Source organism: Gossypium hirsutum, chromosome A06, assembly GCF_007990345.1.
Source record: "Gossypium hirsutum isolate 1008001.06 chromosome A06, Gossypium_hirsutum_v2.1, whole genome shotgun sequence".
Classification (NCBI taxonomy): Eukaryota; Viridiplantae; Streptophyta; class Magnoliopsida; order Malvales; family Malvaceae; genus Gossypium; species Gossypium hirsutum.
Genome location: NC_053429.1, coordinates 30,914,051 through 30,933,541, shown reverse-complemented (window position 1 = coordinate 30,933,541; position 19,491 = coordinate 30,914,051). Strand labels below are relative to the sequence as shown.

At 32.1% G+C, this 19,491-nt stretch overlaps 2 protein-coding genes and 1 pseudogene across 2 annotated transcripts; 2 read left to right on the top strand and 1 right to left on the bottom strand.

Annotated features, from left to right (window-relative positions):
• The first annotated feature begins 2,264 nt into the window (after nucleotides 1–2,264).
• LOC107961658 (NADH dehydrogenase [ubiquinone] iron-sulfur protein 7, mitochondrial) lies at nucleotides 2,265–8,762 on the top strand. The gene is made up of 2 exons (XM_016897729.2): nucleotides 2,265–2,802; nucleotides 8,242–8,762. The coding sequence occupies exons 1-2, from the start codon at nucleotides 2,420–2,422 to the stop codon at nucleotides 8,474–8,476; spliced, it is 618 nt and encodes a 205-aa protein (XP_016753218.1). The 5' UTR covers nucleotides 2,265–2,419; the 3' UTR covers nucleotides 8,477–8,762.
• A 1,982-nt stretch (nucleotides 8,763–10,744) lies between these two features.
• Nucleotides 10,745–15,341, top strand: LOC107961657 (far upstream element-binding protein 1). Its single transcript, XM_016897728.2, has 6 exons — nucleotides 10,745–11,125; nucleotides 11,375–11,658; nucleotides 11,770–11,859; nucleotides 11,942–12,013; nucleotides 12,212–12,328; nucleotides 14,090–15,341. Exons 1-6 carry the CDS (start codon nucleotides 10,810–10,812, stop codon nucleotides 15,209–15,211), a joined length of 2,001 nt encoding a protein of 666 aa, XP_016753217.1. The 5' UTR covers nucleotides 10,745–10,809; the 3' UTR covers nucleotides 15,212–15,341.
• Nucleotides 15,342–16,560: 1,219 nt separating this feature from the next.
• On the bottom strand, nucleotides 16,561–18,673 carry LOC107963009 (ferrochelatase-2, chloroplastic-like; annotated as a pseudogene).
• Nucleotides 18,674–19,491: the final 818 nt, after the last annotated feature.

Here is a 19,491-nt window from a genome sequence, read left to right as displayed (position 1 = left end):
AATACTATTTAAATTATGTCTTTTTTACATCTTAGTCTTTAAACTGTTTTAGGTAAATTAAATCTAAAGTTACTAAATTATTAGTAAGTTTATGTTTAATCACTTAACTTCAAAAAGTTACAAAATGGTCAATGAATTATTTGAAAGTTTTCATTTAAATTATTGAATTATTCAGAAGTTATTATTTAAGTCACTGGGTTGGTAAGTTTTTTTTAAAAAAGTTCAGCTAACGAGTTTTAAGTGATGATTTGGCGATTGGTACGGTAGATCAGTACCCATCAATTAGTATAACTTACCTTAAATCCGAATAGATTTGATGGTCAATGTCGAATATTGGAGAAGAAAGTTAATTGGATTTTGGTTTCTAGATATGTGATGTTCAAAGTTGTTTCATGAAAAAAATTAAACTGTAAAAAAATAAGAGTGTGAGTTTTTGATTGGCACAAGAGATGCAAATAGAGAATATCATACAACAATGATTTTAACATCACAGTGATTTAATAATTTTTTGTGAATAATTTAGTGACCGCTTTTATAACTTTTTTAAATTGAGTGACCAAAACATAAATTTACTAATAGTTTAGTGACTTTAAGTGTAGTTTATCTAACTATTTTTTTCTTAAGTGCTACTCAAATTATATGGTTATTAAAATTACTTCTTAGAATAATGAAGTATAAATTAAGTATCATTTATAATAAAAATAAATAAATATTAATTTAATTATATTTAAAAATTTGTGTAATTTAAATAATAATTTATGGTTTTAAGTCTAATTTCAACCAAACAGTAAAATGTACATTTCGTGCCTCTGGCCTTTTTGTACAAGCATTGCTAGCGTTTGCAGCACATACTAGGACAATATGTTCCATTCCCATTCAACCAAAAGACTTGGAATAAAGTAGGGTGGAAAGGGTGGAAAAATGGAAAATTGAAGGAATACAAAACAAGAAATTTGAAAAATATAATTTATCTTTTCATATTTATATTTAATACGAAAGGTGAGAGAATTAAAAAAAAATACTCAAATCTTATTAAAAGTGAATTTCTAAAAAAAATTGATTTTTAAAAATTCTAAAAATCATTTTGTTTTTGGTATCAATAATAGGATATGTGGTATAAAAACGAGAAATTTATTCTCTTCTTTTTCTAAAAAAATGGTTTTTTTTTGCTATTGCTTGGTATTGTTAAAAAATGAGAGGAAAAAATATGAAGCTTTTGAAAAATGTGTAATTTTGAATTGATATGCACATTTCTTCTATTTTCTATCATTTTTATCATTATAATTTAAGAGAATTTGCTTTTATCCATTAAAATGAAAAGTTGAATCTCGCTTATTTATTTCCTCACTTTTCTTTTCAACCAATTATTCTTTTTTGTTTCTTTTTACACTTTTACATTTTCTCTTTTTATCTTATTATTTTTCCACTCAATCAAATACATTCAAGAAACCACTGCTCCTGGTAAAAATGCTAGCTCAAATAAGCAATAAGTGGAAAAAACCTTTTTGTATGTTTTTGAAAAAAATTAAAACGATATATTTTATGTCCATTTTTTTTATTTCAATAATAAAATAAATTTAAATATTTCTTTACGTTCCCTTTCTCTACTTCACAACAAGTACTGTTACTTTCTTTTCAAAAAAAAAAAAAAACAAGTACTGTTACTTAAAAAAAAGTTAAAAAAAAACACACACTACAAGTAAATATTAAGATTTTACTTGTAAATATTAAGATTTTACTTTCTCTTAATCTTTTACAAAAATGCTAATTTTTCCTTTTATGAAATTTATAAAAAATAATTTTTTTAGTTTTATGTGAATACAATAATTATACAAAATTTGAAATATAAGTAATTAATTAAATAAAATGTTGGTTTATAAGATTAAAAAAAATGCAAAAAATAATAGTTTGAAGCTTTTATTTTATTTAAAATATATGGAAATTTTTGTTAGATATTTAGATAAGAAATTGGTTGAGATAATTTCACTTTGAATATTACTTTCGGCCTGAGAAATACTGAGATTATAAGGCAAATGACGGTACTTGTAGCTATAAAAAATACAAAAATAAATAAAAATTACAAAGTTGTAGGAGATTTAATAATTTTATAAGAATTTTAGTAATTTACATGATAAGAAATTCAGTAATTATTTTTAAATTAATAATTTTATAAAAAAGTTAGTAATTTTTTAATATTTAGTATTTTTATAAAGAAATCAATAAATATAAAATTATATAAATTTAACCTCTCCACCTTTCCTACCGGATCTGAGACGAGCCCGGCCCAGCCCAGGCGTGCTTGCTAACAAATTCAAACAACTACTAAAACCAAACGATAAGCAGCAGAAGCAACGTGAGCCCAGAATTGAGAATTGTCACCGAATCAAAGCTTTCCCAAATTTCTAAAACTCACCGACCCATGTCCCTAATCACCCGAGCCACCGCCAATCGCCTCCCCCACCTCCTCTTTGCACAACGGGCTCTCTCTTTCTCCTCCACCACCCCAACCACTTATATTCGCCCTTCTCCTCCTCCTTCTACCCCCGGTCCTCCCCCTGGCATCTCCAAGACCGCCGAATACGTGATCTCCAAGGTCGATGACCTCTTGAACTGGGCCCGTCGTGGTTCCATCTGGCCCATGACCTTTGGCCTTGCTTGCTGCGCTGTTGAAATGATGCACACCGGCGCTTCTCGCTATGATTTCGATCGCTTTGGTGTCATTTTCAGGCCTAGCCCTCGCCAATCCGATTGCATGATCGTTGCTGGCACTCTCACTAATAAAATGGCCCCTGCTCTCCGCAAGTATGTTACAATCTCATCTCTTTCTTAGTATTTTATTTAGCTCAAAATCTGTTGCCTTTGTAGTTTGATAATGTTTGAGATTTAAAACGTTAAAAATTTTAAAAAAATTCTATTACTATTTAAATTATAGTAAGTGCCTATGAGGCGGCTTAATGGCAAGGTATCGGGAAATTGAGGTCTAGTTTCAAATTCTATCATGTGGTGTACTTAGTTTGTTAGTTTGAGTTCAATTTGCTTATGAAATTATAGTATGGGTGTATGGATTGTAAAATTTGATGAAAATTATCAATAATTTGATTAGGATTTTTAAATAAAAATTAAGAGATTTAATTTCTATGTTTTAAGTAAATGATTAAGTTTACTTTTATCCTACCATGCGTGTGGGTGTTCTGGTTTGTCGATTTGATTCCAATTAGTACTTGTAATGATTGATTCCGACGGGTTTTGATTGTATTTTATTGTAATTTAGTATGGTTGTTAAGTTCATAATATGAGTGGATTGATGGTAAGTTTTGATAGGAAAGGAAACTATATTAGGATTTTTAAATAAAAAGGTAAGAGATTTAATTTTCAATTTTGTAGGTAAATGAATAAAGTCTCAAATTCATTCAAATACAGGGATTTGCAGCATATTTCAACAGCAATCTAAGAATTTAATAGTCCTTTTCTTTCCATCTCTATATTTTAGGTTTGGAAGCTCCTTAGTTTTTCTTTTTTGTGGAGTCCAAACAATTGTTTTATCTCATTACATTTTTGGGCTAATTAATACAGGCTTAATTGCAATTTTTAATTCATGAGAACTCCATTTGTGAAGGAAATATTTAGATGATCCTATCTTTTTAATCATGTAAAATTATAAATTGATTTGTGACTGAATTCCAATGATGCTAACTCTTTCCTTTGATTCAAGTTGGGAGCAAATTTCAAATACTGAAAGATTAATACCCTGAAAATTTTTATAGTTATCAAAAAAGTGCATTTCCGGGTCTCCGTTTCTGAAAAATAGATTCGTAAATATTTATAAATATTTACGAAGTTAAGAGAGTGATTAATTAAAGTTTAATGAAGCAAATTAGCTTAAATAAAGATAATTAAATAAAAGGATTAAATTGAATGAAGTGTGAAAGTTTAATTATAGGATAAAAAAATTGAAAGGACTAAATAAATAAATAAGCCAAAGGAGTGCCAAGTGTATGGAAAAAATAAAATACATGTGTAATAAGTATTATACATACATTTGTAATACATGTATGTATTTACTTATTATTTAAGTAAATAATTAATGTATTTATTATTATTAAATTGATATTATATGATGAATAGATTAAATAAAGACAAGTGTATGGTAATGATTTGGTACAAATGTATTAATAAAAAAATACATACATTTGTAATATATGTATTTGATATTAAATGGATATTTATTATTTAGTGAAAGATATTTATTAAATAAATAATTATATTATAATATATTTATATGATAAATAAATGTAAAATGACAAGTGTATGGTGAGGATGAAATACAAATGTAATAATATATGTATGCCCAAGTGTAAAATAAATATTTGATATTAAGTAGATATTTAATAAAGTCATTATTATTATTGTTATTATATATTATATATATATAAAGTAAAACAAAAGAAAAAGAAAGAAAAAGAAACAGAGAATGAGAGAAAGGAAGGAAAGAAAAATAAAAAGGAAAATTGGGGTTTTTTGAAGCCTTAAGCTTTACTAGGTAAGTCAATTTGATCACTTTTCTTCCAATTTTGATGTTTATGGAACTCTAGAGAAGAGTACTACATGAATTATATCAAAAGTTAGGAAGTTAATGAATTTTTATGTGTTGATTAAGTTGAACAAAAAGATGAATTAAGGGCTAAATTGATAGAAATTCAAGTTAGAAATGAAATAAGAATTGAATTGTAAAGTGATTCATAAGTTTTATGCTTTAAGGATTGAATTGAAAGAATTTCAAAATTATGGTTTTATGATGAAAAATAGATAATTATATCTAAGTTTGGTTAAAAATTGAGTAGAAATAAAGTATGAATTAAGATAGAAAAGTAAGTGAATTTAGTTAGGATTAAATTGAAATTAAAAGTAGAAAATCAACATTTTGCACTAAGACTATTTTGGACAGCAGCAGTAGTATAAGTTTGAAAAATCACCAAAAATTGTAAAAATTGAATTAGAGGATGAATAAAATATGGAATTAAAGTTTATTGAATCTAGTTTCTTATAGAAGAAACGGTGTAAGCAATTAAATTGTAAATTATGAGATATAATGAATTTTGTGAGACAATGTCAGAATGAATTCGTTCTTCTGTTCTGACTTTGGAAAATCACCAAAAATTGGAGAAAAATAATTAGAGGCTTAAAGTTATATGTTTATAATCCCTAATGAGTCTATTTTCAGGAGAAATCAACAGGAATATTATCCGAGTTCTGTACTATGAGATAATTAATTTTTAGTGAAGAAGGGTCGGAACTGTCAGACAGCAGAATAGGGATGAATTTAAAGAATAAACTGTACTTATTGGTTAAATCACAAATTCTGAAAATTTTATGGTAAGAATATATATGAGTCTAGTTTCAGGGAAAATTAGCGGATCTTAATTTGGAGTTCTATAGCTCCAGATATAAATAATTTAGTGACTATGACGTAGATAGACAGCTTGAATATTCATAAAAGTAAATAATAAAAATTATGGATAATGTTACTTGCAAGTGTGTTATCTACATTAAGGATGTGGAATGCAGAGGAGAAGGAGGAAAAATATGTATGAATATTCATCTAGCATGGCTAATTTGTATATTTTAGGCTTAGGGACTAAATTGAATAAAAGTAAAACTTTATGAGCAATTTTGTAAAAATATCAGAAATGACCAAATTGCATGAAATGGATTATTTTATTATTTAAATTACAAAATTTAAATGAAATTATTAATTTAGTTCAAGATCGGGGGAAAACATGTTTTAGGGATTAAATTGAAAAGTGTTGAAATTATGGAAAATTCTGATATTTTATAGAATTCATGGACTGTTATCAATATATATGAGAATAATAGCTGAAAATAAGGATTAAATTGCAAGAATTTTATTTTCCTGACCCTAAAGATGAAATCGTCATTAATTAAAAGTTTAGGGGCAAAATGGTAATTTTTCCTAGAGCATTAATTAAATGCATTAGAATATGAAATGAATGAAAATGATGATCAAATTTATTTATAAAGATCCGGACGACTCAAATATGAGACTTAATCGTGGAAAAAAAAAGATATCGGATTAATGAAATTATAAACACAAACAAGCAAAGAGGTAAGTTCGTGTAACTTGAATTATATTCTTAAATGCTTAAGATTGTATGTTATTGATGTGAATATGATTTGAATGTTTATTGTATGAAAATTAATGAAACATTGATATATTTGATAAAAAGGGGAAGAAATCCTGGTTAAATGAAATGAAATTTTGATGGATCCCTGAAAAAGAATTGACGGTAAAAAGGATCTAGCCTGGACGGGTGATCTTATCTTGATATAGCCCTCCCGAAGAATATATGTAAAATGGATTTAGCCTGGACGGGTAATCCAAATTAGGGTCTGAATTTAGCCTGGACTAGTAATTCAGATCCAAGCTCATTAGAGTAATTGTCGTTGCAGGGGATTTAACCTGAACTGGTAATCCGACAATACTCTATGAGTTATATTACAGGGATTTAGCCTGGACTGGTAATCCACTTTAAGGATGAGGTTCGCGGGAGTGTGCTTTCTGATATGAAATGTGTAAGACCATGGTTGGAAGATACCATGACAACCTGATATGAAATGTGTAAGACCATGGTTGAAAGATACCATGGCAATATAAAATGTGTAAGACCATGGTTGGAAGATACCATGGCAACCTGATATGAAATGTGTAAGATCATGGTTGAAAGATACCATGGCAACATGACAGAAAATGAGTAAAACCATAGTTGAAAGGCACTATGGCATCATGTCAAAGATAAATAAGGCCGTGGATGGGAGACGCTATGACATCTGTTGAACAATTGATATTTAGGTAATATGTATCAGATGACGAATGATTATATGAAATGGTTGTGTGAAATGTTTACAAGAACTGATCATATGGAAATATATGTACAAAATAGTTGTATGAAATAATTATGAAGATAGATAAACGAAATAAGTATAAGTACATGGAATATAATTTATGTTAAGATATAAGCTATTACCGGAATAAATATACATAAAATATATAAAAATGATGGAGCATGAAATATTGATATAATGAAATGAATGATATATGCTTATGAAGAAACGGTAATAGCATGATATGTTTCATGACATGTACATATATGATTAACTTTGATATGCTGATAGAAGGAAATTATGTAAGTTGAGACTATTATTAAACTCAAGTACGATATGTCGAGAAAATAGATATATCAATGTTGAATTTATATGAGATATGTGTAAGTATACTAGCAATATTGTTGTTTGATGCTTATACAAGTGCCAAACTGTTGATTGAATGGTAATATATTTATTTTTATGATGCATTGAATCGGTAAGTATTTAAAATTTTTTTAAGTGATCTGCAAATGGTAGTAATGCTCCGAAACCCTGTTCTGGCAGCGGATACGGGTTAGGGGTGTTACAATATCTGAATTTACGGATTTTTATTTGGGAATATGGTAGATAAAATAAGAATGATATGAAATCCACCTGAGTTTGTTTCTTATTCAGTCTATACATTGCCATTTTCGTGCTTCTTTACATAAAACATTGTGGTTGCTACTCCGGCTTTGTATTAGTCTATTGAACTTTTCAGCTTCCTTCTGATTTTGAGGAACTTGTTCAAGAGTCAAGAATATGAAGAACTATGATTACAACAATTTTTATCTGTGATCTTTCAAGCCCTTATCTTGGTTGGCTGAACATTGATTTTAAAGTTTTAATTGTAAAGCCTGAAGTTCAATATGGAGCTACCTTGAATGGTTTTGAATAAGTTTGTGTGATCTACCTGGTTTGTTATGTTAGTAGTTAGGTTTACAAATTATAAATAGATTACTTAACATTGATGTTTGCTCTATTGAACTTTTATATAACTAGTTTCTCGTGTGTCTAGTCGTAAAAAGCTACATAATACCTTGGCAGAGCTTGTCATATTTGAGTCGTGGTTGAGTCTGATTAGGACCATAGGCTTAATGTGTGATGGTGAATTATGCAAAGGTTGTTTCAATGGTGGTTTGGCATTTTGATTTGTTCCTCTCGTGTTGTGCCAAATAAACACCTTATTTTTTTACCAATGCTGTTGGTTCGTTCTCTTCTCTCTACTGCTTCCTTCCTGTTTCCTGTTATTTTCCTGTTTCAGTTGTACAAATTTGATTGAGCTTTGGTAATTTGATCACCCTATTGTAATTTTTGCAGGGTTTACGACCAAATGCCAGAGCCCAGGTGGGTTATTTCTATGGGAAGTTGTGCAAACGGTGGAGGATACTACCACTACTCATACTCCGTTGTTAGAGGTTGCGACAGAATTGTCCCTGTTGACATCTATGTCCCTGGTTGCCCACCCACTGCCGAGGCATTACTGTACGGAGTTCTTCAATTGCAGAAAAAGATCAACCGCCGCAAGGATTTCCTCCATTGGTGGTCCAAATAAAGTATCAGGAGTTGCTTCTGGACTACTTTTTTGGACCCCACTGTTAGGAACAAATAAACTAGTTCTCTGCTGAAATGAAATGTAGATGGAGATGATTGTTAAGCTGGTTTTAAATATAATGTCCGCTTGAGTTTTCCACAAATCAGGCTTGTGTTACATGTTTTTGGTGACTCTTTTCTTGTATTTGACTACTTGTGCTATTGATCAAAGAATGTTTAAGCTTGTGAAAAATGTTTTTAGAAAGTGATTTTGAAGTCAACTAAGAAGTTGGTTGGTTGAGTGGGAAGATGCTTGTCGATGGTTTTTTCAATATTTTTTATTTTTATTTTTTTGGAATTGAGGTGTTCTTAAAACTAATACATGATGATTTTTTAATTAAAAAATTAACCACAATAATAATAATGTTAAATCAATACTAAAGGAGCTTAGTGATGTTTTGTTTAAACAATCCACAAAATGAGCTTAATGGAAATTAAATAGAATGTCGCCCATTTCTTGAAGTTGAGGACTCATCCAATTTGTTTTAATATCAAATTATTGATTTTCGCTTCATTTCATTATTCATTTTACAATAATTAATTAAAAGGTGAAACCGCACTTTTTTTTATGCGAATTAATATTTGAACTTGACAATATTCTTATATAAGGTTTTGAATTTTTTGTCTAAGTTATTTTTGAACTTTGCAATTGTTCTTTCATAGGATTTGAATTTTTTTTGTCCAAATTAATTTTTGAACTTGTCGATTAATCTCATATTGGGATTTGAATTTTTTTTCTCCAAATTAATTCTTGATATTTCCTTGAAAACCATAAAGTTTAAGCCTCAAAGTAAGATAAGTTGTCAAGTTCAAGCCTTAATCTGGGAACAATTGTCAAATTCAGGAATTAATTTGAACAAAAAAAAGAGTTCAAACTCCAATGTGAGAACAATTACCAAGTTTAGATTCTAATAAAATAATAATTATAAAGTTTAGGGATTAACTTGAACAAAAAAAATTCAAACCCTATGTAGGAGTTGTTGCCAAGTTCATGCCTCAAATAGTGATTAAATCCTTGAATAAATAATTAAAAATATATAAAATTTATGAAATTGATTCAATCGTAATTATTAAAGGTTTAATTATGGTCTTGATCATTGTACTCTTTACACATTTTAAATTTAATCCTTTTATTTTTAATTTCTAAAATTTGGTATTTTTATTCTTTTAATTTAATAACTAAAGTTTGATTAGAATTATTGTGAAAAGAGTTTCATTAAATTTAAATATTCACATTTTAAAAAAAAAATTGCTCATGGTGTTATCAAACTAGATTTGGATGTTAAATCAAAAGTATATAACATCTAAAATCATGAGATTAAAAAAGTAAAAGTGATTTTTTTTTGAGGCTTAAACATTTAAGGTATTAAACTTTAAATTTGTAAAAGTATAAAGATTGAGATCAAATTAGGCAAGAGCAGAAGTCAACTCTCTTACTCTTGAGTCATGTGTCATGTGGGACTAGCAAAATAAAAGTAATAATAGGACCCTCGAAACAAAATCAGTGTTGTGACTTAGTCATTGAATTTAAATAGATTAAAAATCGATATAGATTAATTGAACAAATTTATTTTAATTGAATCGATAAATTGATTAATTCGATCGCTGATTCAATTTTAAAAAATGGTAAAAATTTAACATCCAAATTAAATAAATTATATTATCTCTTCTCAATTTAATCAATTAAATATTTATTTAACAATGATTAAACAACAATTTATAAATATTAGGAATAAATTTTAAAATTATACATAAACTTTAATTAATGTGCAATTGTATATGTGAATTTTGATACTTTAATTAATGTGTAATTGTATATGTGAATTTTGATTTAATCTGATTATCACAAATTAATAATACAATTATTTAATATAGCATTATTTTATGTTTATATACTACATATAAATAATTATAATGATCCAAAATAAAAATAAATTGATGTATTTATTTTTTTAAATATATATGATTAAATCAAAATTAAAGTTTAGTATATAAATTTGAGATTTTTCTTAAGATGTATAATTATACTAAATTAGAGTTTAAAATTATTTGAGATTTATCTTTGAAGATTATAACTGATGACAATTTGATGCTTCCCTGGTCGAACCGGTCAAAATTATTAAGTTTGAATTTAATGGGTTGATCCGGTTCATTCCAACCGCAAACCGAAGGAGAAAAATCCAGCTCACTCGAGGACATAATATAAATATAAAATAATGAAAATTTCTACTTGCTATATCACATAATAATATCCTCCCATTTTCTTAATCTAGGGTTTCTTTCGCGCAAACAGATATGGCAGACGAAGCACAGTACTCTTCAGGTATCGATGCCGGCAGCAACAAGCGTAAATACGATGACCAACCCCCTCTCCCCTCCGGCGCTAGGAGGCCTACTGGTTTCTCCTCCCCAGATTCGGCTCCTCCTTCCTACAACAGCGTTCCGCCGCCGCTCGATGGCATCGAGATGGCCAAGCAGCGAGCTCAGGAGATTGCTGCTCGCCTGACTGCCTCCGTCGCCTCCGCTGGCGCCGAGCCCAAGCGTCCTCGTTTTGAAAACGGCTCCGGCGGTGGTTTTGATCACGACAAGGGGTTTAGCTCCGCTCCTTCTGGTATAGCTTTCCTTTTATTTTTTGATAGCGAAATTTTTTTTCTTTAATGGGATAGTTGCTTCTAGGATTTCGTGTTTAGAGTTTCGAGCTTTTAATGATGTAAAATAGCTTTCGAGTTTTGGCTGCTTCTCCTTGCATGATTTTTGAAATTAAAAAGCATTGATGTTGTGCAAATGTAAAGACCTTTACCAAACTCTGCTCCTTCAGCTACCATAGCGTGGTGAAGTTAAAAGCGTTGATGTTGTGCAGATGTAAAACCTCTTTCGAATTCTGCTCCTTCAGCTATACCGGTTTCGTATGGCAGCTACCATGGTAGTAGCAAAAAGATTGATATTCCTCAAAACAGGGTCGGTGTTATAATCGGGAAAGCTGGAGAAACCATTAAATATCTTCAACTACAATCTGGGGCAAAGATTCAGGTCCAAAGAGATATGGATGCTGACCCTAATTCTGTGACTAGGCCTGTAGAGCTTGTGGGTACTGCTGAACAAATATCTAAGGCAGAGCAGTTGATAAATGATGTTCTTGCTGAGGTTATTTATCTTTTTTTTTTATTTAAATTATTGTTATTTATGTCAAATTGATGCATTACTACTATGCAGAATATGAGCAATATAATTTATACCTTTTAATTTTTTATCAAGGCTGAAACGGGGGGTTCTGGCATAGTTTCCCGGCGATTGACAGGACAGGCTGGAAGTGAACATTTTGAAATGAAGATTCCGAATAACAAGGTATACTGGTGTAAAAGTATTGTTCAACATTTCAACTTCAATGAATCTGTTTAAGATGGTACTAATAAGTGCATGATCTCAGGTTGGTCTGGTGATTGGTAAAGGTGGTGAAACAATTAAAAACATGCAAGCTAGAACTGGAGCTCGTATTCAGGTTTGAATCTTAGTTTCATCTATATTTGGAAGTTATTATTAGGAATTGGATGCATGGCCGTTCTATATCTGCTAACTTTTAACTGACTTTTATGTATTCTAATCAGTTTGTTCCGTATACAATGCTCTTCTGGATCTTGTTGTGATTGCACCTAAACATACCATTTGTGATGGAAATACCTCTGTTAATATTATGCAGGTGATACCTTTGCACTTGCCCCCAGGTGATACATCAACAGAAAGGACATTACATATAGATGGGACAAGTGAACAGATTAAACATGCAAGAGAATTGGTTGATGAGGTCACAAGTGAGGTATGTTTGGAAGTGGATGTTGGGAGGAAAGTGTTTCCTCAATGTAAATTATGCCTGCCACTTTTATAAGAATTGCCTGTGTTTGTTTTGTACGATTAACATGCATGCCTACTGCAGTAGATTCTTTTAGTTCTATTCATAATTGTTCTAGTTTAATTTGTTATTTGAATGTTGATTATTGTGACCTTGTGGCTAGTCTTGATAACATTAGTAATGATAGGATTTTTGAAATTTCACTTTTATTGAGGCTTCCAACATTGGTTAAGAGATTTCACCGTACGGGATATTGTAGAGTTGCTCCATACATTTTTAATTGCAAGCAAAACCTTTTTTCTTTCCTATATATATTATTGTATTCTGACCTGTCAATCATTTTTCTGGTCAATATTCTGAAACTTTCACCCTATATTTTAACAAGTGCTTAGATTTTCTTATACATTTATATACCTGTTGAGGGAGAATATTATTTTGCACAAGCAGGTTATAATATTTCTTCTGGGTAGTATGCTGAATAATTCTTCTATAGCTGCTTTTGCTATCCCTTTGTAGTTATTCAGTCGCTTTGAGATATGGACTGGATTTTATATTATCATCTATTTCTCTTCTTCTCTTTGTTCCACTTGTAAAATCTCGAGAGTTACAGACTTTTTTTGGTGGTGACCCTTGTTGCTATGGCAGCTGGTTGAGAAATTGTTGTAGGTGTCCAATGACCAATGGAAGATGAGCAGGTCCTCTACTTTGTAAGAGATTCATAGCTGTTTTGTATCAAAATCTTCTGGATCTAGCTTAATATTAGGAACTGGATAACGTGGCGGTTTTCATTGTTCACTGCTTGGGACCCTTGAAATCAAATCTTTTGGGTTTAGTAATAATTTTACATGTTAAGTTCAAATCGTCAAGCACTTCACATGCAGTTGCTTTCTTATACATTATTAAGGTAAATGGTCATTTACTATTCGGATAGAGGTCAAACTGAATGGTTCGAATTTGGTGAAGACTGATGGTTATTGTCCTTCAGTCTTCCTAAAGATTTGTGCTAAGATTTTGATAAAAATATTGAAGTTTTATCACCCTAAAGGGGAAGTCCTTGTTTATGTTTTGATATCTTAACATAACTTGACTGTGACCACCAGTCAGTCGCCTTATCTAAATGCAGATATTCATTTTACAAGTGTAATACCTATAATGCTTTTTTCCCCCCTTTGGTTTAGAGAATTCTAGGATCTGTTCTAGGTGATAATCATTTGCTTAATGCATGTTGGTTGATCTATCTAGGTCGTTGGCATTCCTTATCTGATATTCTGTTTTCTAAAATTTATCAATTGGATTATTGGATAGATGATATAGAGTGAACTTTTAACTGTGGGAGTTTCTTGCCTGTATATGGCAATTGGGTTCATAGTTCCTTTTGCTATGATGTAAAAGCTTCTGTTAGTATCTGTGGGGTTCTTTTTTTTTTTTCTTTTTTTTCTTTTTGCACCCATTCACTTCAAATAGGGAAATGATGGGCTTCTGCTGGAGTAAACTCAATAATTCCTCCGACCATACGGTATGTAGGCATTATACTCTTCATAGTTTATGCTGTAGTACAAATCCTTTAAATCCACTGAACACATTTTGTTTATTTTTGCAGTTTTATGCTGAGTTGATATTGTATATGCCTGTTGTATATATATGCATTTTCTGTAATGTTGTATGTGTTTATGTGCTATCATCATCGGAAAGTACATATTGGTCATTTGAGGAATTGATCTTGTGCAGAACCGTATGAGAAATCCATCAATGGCTGGAGGATTTCCACAGCAAGGTTATCAAGCAAGACCAGCCTCAAGCTGGGGCCAAGGGGCTCCTCCAATGCAACAGCCTGGTTATGGTTATATGCAGCCTGGGGCATATCCTGGCCCATCATCGCAGTACAACATGTCGCAGCCTCCTTATGGGGGCTACCCGTCCCAACCTTCATCTGGTGGATATGCCTCTGGTTGGGACCAGTCATCTATACAACCAAACCAGCAAACCTCTGCTGCAAGTGGTTATGATTACTATAACCAACAGCCTTCACAGCAGCAGCAGCAGCAAACGTCTGGTGATTCGGTAACTCCAGCTGATAACAGTGGTTACAATTACAGTCAACCTCCAGCTTCTAGCTATATGCAACCAGGACAAGGTTATTCTCAGTATGGCTATAGTGGATACCATCAATCTGGTTATGGGCAGCCATCATCATACGATCAGCAACAAAGTTATGGTTCTGCTTCGAGCTACGGTAACGTGACAAATCCAACTCAAGGTGGTCAAGGGGATTCAGGTCAGGCACCTACGTCTACCCAACCGTCTGCAACAGGCCAACAAGGGTATAATACTAGTCAGCAGCCTAACCCAAACCCTGGAAGTTATCCACCTCCAGGAAGTACTCAATCTGGTTATGGAATGCCGCCTTCCCAAACTGGCTATGGGAATCAGCCACCAGCACAGCCTGGTTATGGAGCTGGATATGGACAACCACAAACGCAGAAACCTTTGGCCAATCCGCAGATGTATGGGCAGGCTCAACAGTCGCCTAGCACCCCAGGAAGTTATGGCCAGCCAGGATATCATTCACAGCCGCCATCTTCTGGTTATGGTCAACCAGAGACAGGTTCACAACTTGCACAACCACCAAGTTATGGTGCGACATCTGCCCAGCCTGGATATGGAGCCCCAACCTATGGAGCTGGTTATGGAGCACCTTATAACACCTCTTATGGTGGTAGTTACTCACAGCCTCCAACATATCCTGCCGACAACATTGCTGGTGGGAGCACTAATGGAAATTACGAGGCTGCACCAGCATCTAAAACTGTTGAACAGGGTGGAGTTGCCAAGGCATCCCCCAAAAGTTGATTTGGCGTTACGATGGTTTTATAATTTTGAATTTGTGGTCTTGTTTTTGCAGTGTTTTTAGGACAATGCTGTGTTGAGTGTTTTTACTTGAATATTTAAATGTGCTGGTAATAGTATTGGATTTGGTTTATTTGTGTTTTTGGTATAAATCCAAGGTGGTTATTAGTAGTGGTTTATTTGAGATGATGCATTTATATCGTGGTTGAATCCAAAATTCACCTCTTTAAGGCAAGCAAAGTGGATATTGTACGTAAATGCAATTGTTTGGGCAGAACATCAACTATATAAAATAAATAGCAACATCTCCAATTATATGTTAAATGCTTCTATCATTCTATTTCTGCCTTGCTTGAACTCGTTATAAAGATCCTCCATTTTCTCCCAATTTGAGGCAATTTCTTTTTGGTAGCTGCTCAATTTGAAATCTAAGAATGTTAGTTGTGATGTGGTAGTTATCCACCTCATAATCATATTGTTAAGGGCTTGATCTCCGCTTATAAAAATGAATTATATTTTATGATTAACCATATACCTCTTCAAAGAGCACTCACAATGGGAGGACTAGTCATTGTTGTTGACGATGTTTATTTATATTAAATCCAAATATGAATTAATTCAAATACTACTATTTAAATTTGAATTGATTAACTTATTTTTTGGGTACCTAAGTCTGTATTTAGTAAATAGTTTTAAAAAATAAAGCTTTGTTTGGTTTTTAAAAATATTCTGTTTTTATTTTTAGAAAACAATTTTTACTTTCTAATTTTTAAAATTAAAAAACACATTTTGTAAATAAATATAAAAGAATGTTATCAACAATGAAAACATGGCTGGTATCTAATATTTGAAAAATTGTTGAGAAAAAAAGATATTTTTGTGTTTATATTGAGTTGATTCATTCAAAATCATTATTTTGTATGTTAGTGAGAACAATGAAAACAATATTTTATTGATTTATAATTTTCGTTGTTTTTGGAGAAACGAAAATGATTTTTATTTCCTAAAACTAAACTCGAACCACATCTCATCCGAGTACACGAGGCTTCTTGAGAATTAATAGACGTATTAGAAATATGTTCCAGACTGAAGTAACCTTCTTTAATCCCTCTATATAACTCGATTCATGAAACATGGTTTAAAAATTTGAAGTAAATAGTGGCAGATTTATCTTCTTCACCAGGATATAGTGTGCTTGTACACTGCTTTTTTCTTCATACCAAAAGATAATGGCAGCCATGGTTGAACCAAATATTTAGAGGATGGCCTACCCACTATTATTTCACTCTTTCTATTGTATGTATATCAAACAAATCTCCGTAATTCATTCTTATCTATACCCTCTTTCAATTAAACCTTTTTTATGATTTTTTTCATCAAAGGAGACGATTCCTAAATGCAAATACCACCTTTGGTCTTAATAGTAGCAAAACAATAGCCAAGATCGAACAGAAGAACAGTTTAACAAGGTATCTCACTGGCTCGTAGTTGGTTTCTTCAGCAGCTTCCCTTGATGCTGACAGTGCTTTTGGGGATGGTAGAGCTTCAACTACCGCGTCTGCTAGATCCGTGATGAAGGAAGAGGTGCAACCTAAGGCAGGAACACGACCCCAATTCTTGATTCCAGATTCAAGAGCTAAGTGCTTATATTCCATGTCAATCTCTTCCAGGGTTTCTATGTGTTCACTCACAAAGTTGGAATTGAGATGGATCTAGAGTTAATATTTTTCCCTTACATAATCATGCATTTCAAATCACACCTACCTCAGTAACAACTCATGTACCTTATCGGAACAACTAAAAGACTCTTCACACCTTTCTGTCCAAGCTCAACAAGCACTTCGTCTGTGTAGGGCTTTAGCCATTGCACTGGCCCAACTCGACTCTGGTATGGAAGCATGAAGAAGAAGTTGAGCATAACAGTTTTTATTACTTTTTTCTTATTTTACGAGTGACAGCCGAAGCTTTGTTCTAAAACCAACCTGGTAAGCAAGGGTATGATCATTTCCAATTCCTTTAGATTTCAGCTCTTGCATAATTAAATAGACGCACTCCTCCATTTGATCTTTGTATGGATCTCCAGCATCCTCAACCTACCCCATGGGCACTAAAGAATATCATGACCTGAAGTTCAAATGAATACATATTATCCTAATCCTTGACTTTAGGCATAAAAGATTACAGACTAGACCATACGGTAAGCAAACAAACCTCTTCTGGCTTTTTCAAATCTCTCCAACTCTTCTTTAATCAAGTCAGCCATGGAACAAATATAACCTTGTCGTTGGTACCAAGAGAGGATGGCAGAAACAGGTAGTCTCGATAAATATACATCTTCCCTGAAATATAACTTGCATTACAGCCATTCACAGAGGGGAACACTGATGGATGAAGTCAAGCAGAAAATTATAACACAAAATATCAACACTAACCTGAAAATATGCTGGAGAACTCGGATGCTCGACCCAGTTGTGGAAATGGAGAACTGAGGATATAATGGCAGCACAACAAGCTTTTTTATCCTGTCTAGCTTAATCTGTGTTGCACATAATAAATGCTTATCAGTAATCAGTATATAACCCGAATTGAATTTGAAGATAGATCATTCAATGCTACACGGAGAATTCCAAATTAATATATTAAGTATAAAGTTCTTCAAAGGCATAATCAAATAAGAGTATCCCTCATGTAAGGATTTAATCAACTAAACAACAACCTTAAATATCACCAAAAGCACAACAGAAAGAGCTCACTCTCCGTATATGGTATCATACAAGTTCAAAACACACGCAAATTTGTTAGGCTATTAAGAGACGAACCTGCTCAATGGCCTCCTCTGTGAATGGATACCAATATCGCATTCCAACATACACACTGACATTCACATTCATTGCCTTCAAAGCCATTCGAAGAGCATTTGCCTGGAACGAGTTCTTTAAACTATAAATATACTTGCCAGTTTCCCCAAAGCACAACATGGTTCGTTTTGGAAAAAAATATCCATATGAAAATACAATAGTTCATTTTCAAGCCACTAGCTCAGGACAAAGTAACAAGCAAATTTCTACAATCAAGGGACTTGATATTACCTGTTCACCGGTTATTTTACGCAAAGGCGAGCTGCCACCGATGGCAGCATACCCTTCTTTACTTTTTGGAGCTCGAAGAACAGATATTAGCTTCGCCAATGGCCGTTGAAGTAACTTAAACAGCCCAGGCAACTGTATTATATCCTGCACAAAGAAACATCTTCACCTCAACACCATTGTAACTTGAAACCCACAAATGTTCATATGAAATAAACACACACAAAACAAAAAAAGAACAAGCAAAATGACGTACAGGATCAGCAAACAAGTTATATAAAAAAGGTTGAACATCTTTAAGTCTCTCTGGCCCTCCAAGGTTCAAAAGAAGAACCCCAATTTTTTCCTCCATGGCATGTGAGTGATGAGATTCCACACATCATTTTCACCGAAGGTGTAAATCCCCACCCCTCAAATTGCTTGCAAATGCAGATTTCTCCTCTAGATTAGGCCATCACTAAGAAAAGGTCCTTTGATAAGGGCTTTAGATGAAGGTTTATTCACACCATTGAATCCATTAGATGAATGCCATGAGAGTATTTCTGTTTTTAGCTGAAACTTTATGGAAGAAAATGAGTAATGGTTGTAAAATAAACAACTTTTGTAAAAGGATTTTCAAGAAAACACCTTATATGGACCATTTTGTAAAGTTTGTTAAATGGATGGGAATTGTGTGAAATAATTGGAGTTTTGAGCTGCTACAAGAGTAATAAAGGTTCGGCTAGACTTGGTTAATGAGAAAATTTGATAAAAATCGTTTTACGAGCCTAGGGGTTTTTGTGAAAGTCTAGGGGCAAAATGGTCATTTTGCCAAAGTATGAATTGTGGAACGCTTAATTTAATGTGATGATTAAATGATTAAATTTTATTATTTTAGATTAAGAAAATTGAGATTCGGGTTTAAATCGAGAAAGTACATGGTTTAGGACAAAAAGGGAATAATTAGCCGTTTTTGCATTCGAGGTAAGTCCGTGTGACTAAATAAGCATGTTATCCATGTTATTGTTAATATACTTGAAATTTATCTTGCTATGATTGTATTGAATTATATGTTGATGATATTGAGTATGAGAAAGTGATGCCAGATGTTAATAACATTTATATGATGATTGAATACATTGGAAATTTGATGGAATATGATGTTCCATTGAAACGAGTAAGATGTGCGTAAATATTACAACTTTATCATTATTATGC

What these genes read in the sequence shown, in the direction of transcription:
- LOC107961658 (XM_016897729.2), top strand. Translation starts at nt 2,420, where the DNA reads ATGTCCCTAATCACCCGAGCCACCGCCAATCGCCTCCCCCACCTCCTC. An exon ending in ATGGCCCCTGCTCTCCGCAA is followed by an intron (nt 2,803 to 8,241) that starts GTATGTTACAAT and finishes TAATTTTTGCAG; the next exon opens with GGTTTACGACCAAATGCCAG.
- LOC107961657 (XM_016897728.2), top strand. Translation starts at nt 10,810, where the DNA reads ATGGCAGACGAAGCACAGTACTCTTCAGGTATCGATGCCGGCAGCAAC. An exon ending in TAAATGATGTTCTTGCTGAG is followed by an intron (nt 11,659 to 11,769) that starts GTTATTTATCTT and finishes TTTTTTATCAAG; the next exon opens with GCTGAAACGGGGGGTTCTGG. An exon ending in GAACTGGAGCTCGTATTCAG is followed by an intron (nt 12,014 to 12,211) that starts GTTTGAATCTTA and finishes AATATTATGCAG; the next exon opens with GTGATACCTTTGCACTTGCC.